Below are 2,556 nucleotides of genomic sequence, written 5' to 3'. Positions count from 1 at the left end.
TCCATGTTGTTGCGAATGGTAGTATTTCATTCTTTTTTACAGCAGAGTAGTATTCCATTGTGTAGATATACCACAGTTTCCTCATCCACTCATCTGATGATGGACATGTGGGCTGGTTCCAACTCTTGGCTATTGTATATAGAGCTGCAATAAACACTGGAGTACAGGTATCCCTTTGGCATGATGATTTCCATTCCTCTGGGTATATTCCCAGCAGTGGAGTAGCTGGGTCATATGATAGATCTATCTGTAATTGTTTAAGGAACCTCTGTACCATTTTCCATAAACTCCATTTCTTGATGGGGGTGGTCCAAGCTATGCCACATCCTGGAGAGCACTAGAATGAAACCTCTCCTTCTCTGACAGGAGCAGTTCAGGGCTGCTTCTGTCTAATCAGTCCACATCCACCACTGTTAGCTCCATGAGGCTCACAAACAAGCAGCCGCAGGTGCCATTGGTTAAAAACATTCACGGGAGACATTTTTCCTTGGATCGAATACCAACCTCTGTGCTCCTATCATTCCCCATTCTGCCCTCAGAAACAGCACCTGCCATGCTATGCTATGTGTGCCCTCGTCTGTCTCCCTCAGTAGACTGTGAGCATCTTGAGGGCAGTGACTGTCCCAATTTATCTCTGTGTCTCTAGCTTCTTTACCCTGCATGGTCAAGCACCTCCCAAAACTCAGTAAAGGCTCCATAAATGAATGAACTAATGGGGAAAATGATATTGAACATCTCGATGCTTACTGTGAGTGTGAAGACCAAGACCACCCATTGCACCCATTGGAAGACTCCAACCAAAACACGGAGAACTGCTGTTGCAGCCTCGGCTGGATGGAATGATGCCTTGTAGTTTGTTATGAAACATAATACTCATACAGAACAAAAGCATATAAAGCCTAGATATACAGTTTCATTTTAAAGCAAGCCCCCATGTCACCATCACTCAGCAGACAATGAAACACTGACACCATTTCACAAGCTCCTGGTGCCTCTTCCTCATTACAATCCTCCCCCTCCCCTGCAGAAGTAACCCTGATTCTGATTATTATTACATTCTTTTTTCTTCACAGTTTACCACCTCTGTGTCATTGATAAAAATGTAGTTTAGTGTTGCCTGTTTTAAAACTTGATATAACTGGACTCGTACTGTACATATCCTTTAGAGTCCTGATGCTTTTGCTCAAACTCTGTGAGGTTTCTCTATGTTGCTGCGAGTATATGTAATTTCATTTTTTATTGGCGTATAGTGTTACATTTTCTGAACAGTTCACAAAATAGAGAAATGCTACTGTGCTAAATCATAGAGTATGTGTCTTCAACCTTATAATATAGTGATGAAGTGCTTTCCAAAGTGGCTGTACCCATTAACACTCCCACTGCCAATGTAGGAGAGCTCCCGTTGACCCACATCCTCACCCACCTTGGTGTTGTCAGGTGTTTCCATTTTAGCCTATCAGTTTCTAGTGGTATCTCTTTGTTGTAACTTGCACTTCTAAAGAGGTTGAATATTTTTTCTTATATTTATTGGACGTTTGTATATTTTCTCTTGTGAAATATTTTGCTCATGTTTCTAATGGCTTAATTACCTTTTCCTTGATTGGAAGTAACTATATATTCTGGCTATGAATTCTGAGTCCGTTAGTTTGTTACACACACTGCAAATAACTTCTCTCATTCTGTAGCTTATCTTTCACTCTCTTTTTAGTGTCTTTTGAGAACAGAGACCCCGCATTTTAAAGAAGTCAGCATTATCCACTTTTAAAGTTAGGTTTAGAGATTTTATATCTTATTTAAATAGTATTTCCCCATCCCAAGATCAGGACTGTAGTCTCCTGTAGAGTTTTATAGTCTTGTGTTTTATATATAGATCTTCAATGAGATTGACTTTGTGTTTCCCTGAGGTAAGGGACAAATTCCATTTTTTTGGCATGCAGATACCAGATAATTCCAATACCATTTATTATATATCCATCTTTCATACTGATCCGTAGTGTTATTTCCTTTATATACCAATTATCTGTATATTTATGGGTTTGTTTCTGGGCTGTGTATTGTTTCATCGGTCTATGTATCTATCCATGTTTTAATAATTTACCTCTCTGTACTCTCATCTTTATTACCATGTTAGCCTTGTTATATTGAAAATTTTCTGAAAATTTTAAGATTTAAAAAAATACTTTATCTGATATTTTTATTTCTTTCCAAAAAAGAGTTGATTTTATAACCTAGCCTATAGTTATGGCTATGTAAGTCCCAATGGTATATTTTGGGCTATGCTATAAGTCATTCATCCTTTAAGAAACTTTTTGATGTGGTGTTGTCTGTTGTTAGCAAACTAGTATCCTGGGAGATGAATTAGCAATGTCTAGGATCAAGGTCCACCAGAACACCCTCGGCCCTGGGGACGTGTGATTTTGGTGATGGCTGCTTTGACATCCTTGTTCCTCCGTGTGTAGATGAGAGGGTTGAGGATTGGTGTGACGATAGCATATACCACATTGCCCATGATGTGGAAGTCGAGGGACAGCTCAGCTCTGTAGGCCACGTAGGCTA

At 39.5% G+C, this 2,556-nt stretch overlaps 1 protein-coding gene across 1 annotated transcript in view; it reads right to left on the bottom strand.

Annotated features, from left to right (window-relative positions):
* Positions 1 to 2,374: 2,374 nt before the first annotated feature.
* LOC103605943 (olfactory receptor 2AT4-like) overlaps positions 2,375 to 2,556 on the bottom strand; it is a 1,372-nt gene continuing 1,190 nt past the window's right edge. The window contains exon 2 of the mRNA XM_008590535.1: positions 2,375 to 2,553. Within this exon, the coding sequence (XP_008588757.1) occupies positions 2,375 to 2,553 (179 nt within the window). The remainder of the gene's footprint in view (positions 2,554 to 2,556) is intronic.

This window comes from Galeopterus variegatus, unplaced genomic scaffold (assembly GCF_000696425.1).
Source record: "Galeopterus variegatus unplaced genomic scaffold, G_variegatus-3.0.2 Scaffold6185, whole genome shotgun sequence".
In the NCBI taxonomy this organism is placed as follows: domain Eukaryota; kingdom Metazoa; phylum Chordata; class Mammalia; order Dermoptera; family Cynocephalidae; genus Galeopterus; species Galeopterus variegatus.
This window is presented reverse-complemented; position numbering and strand designations above follow the sequence as displayed.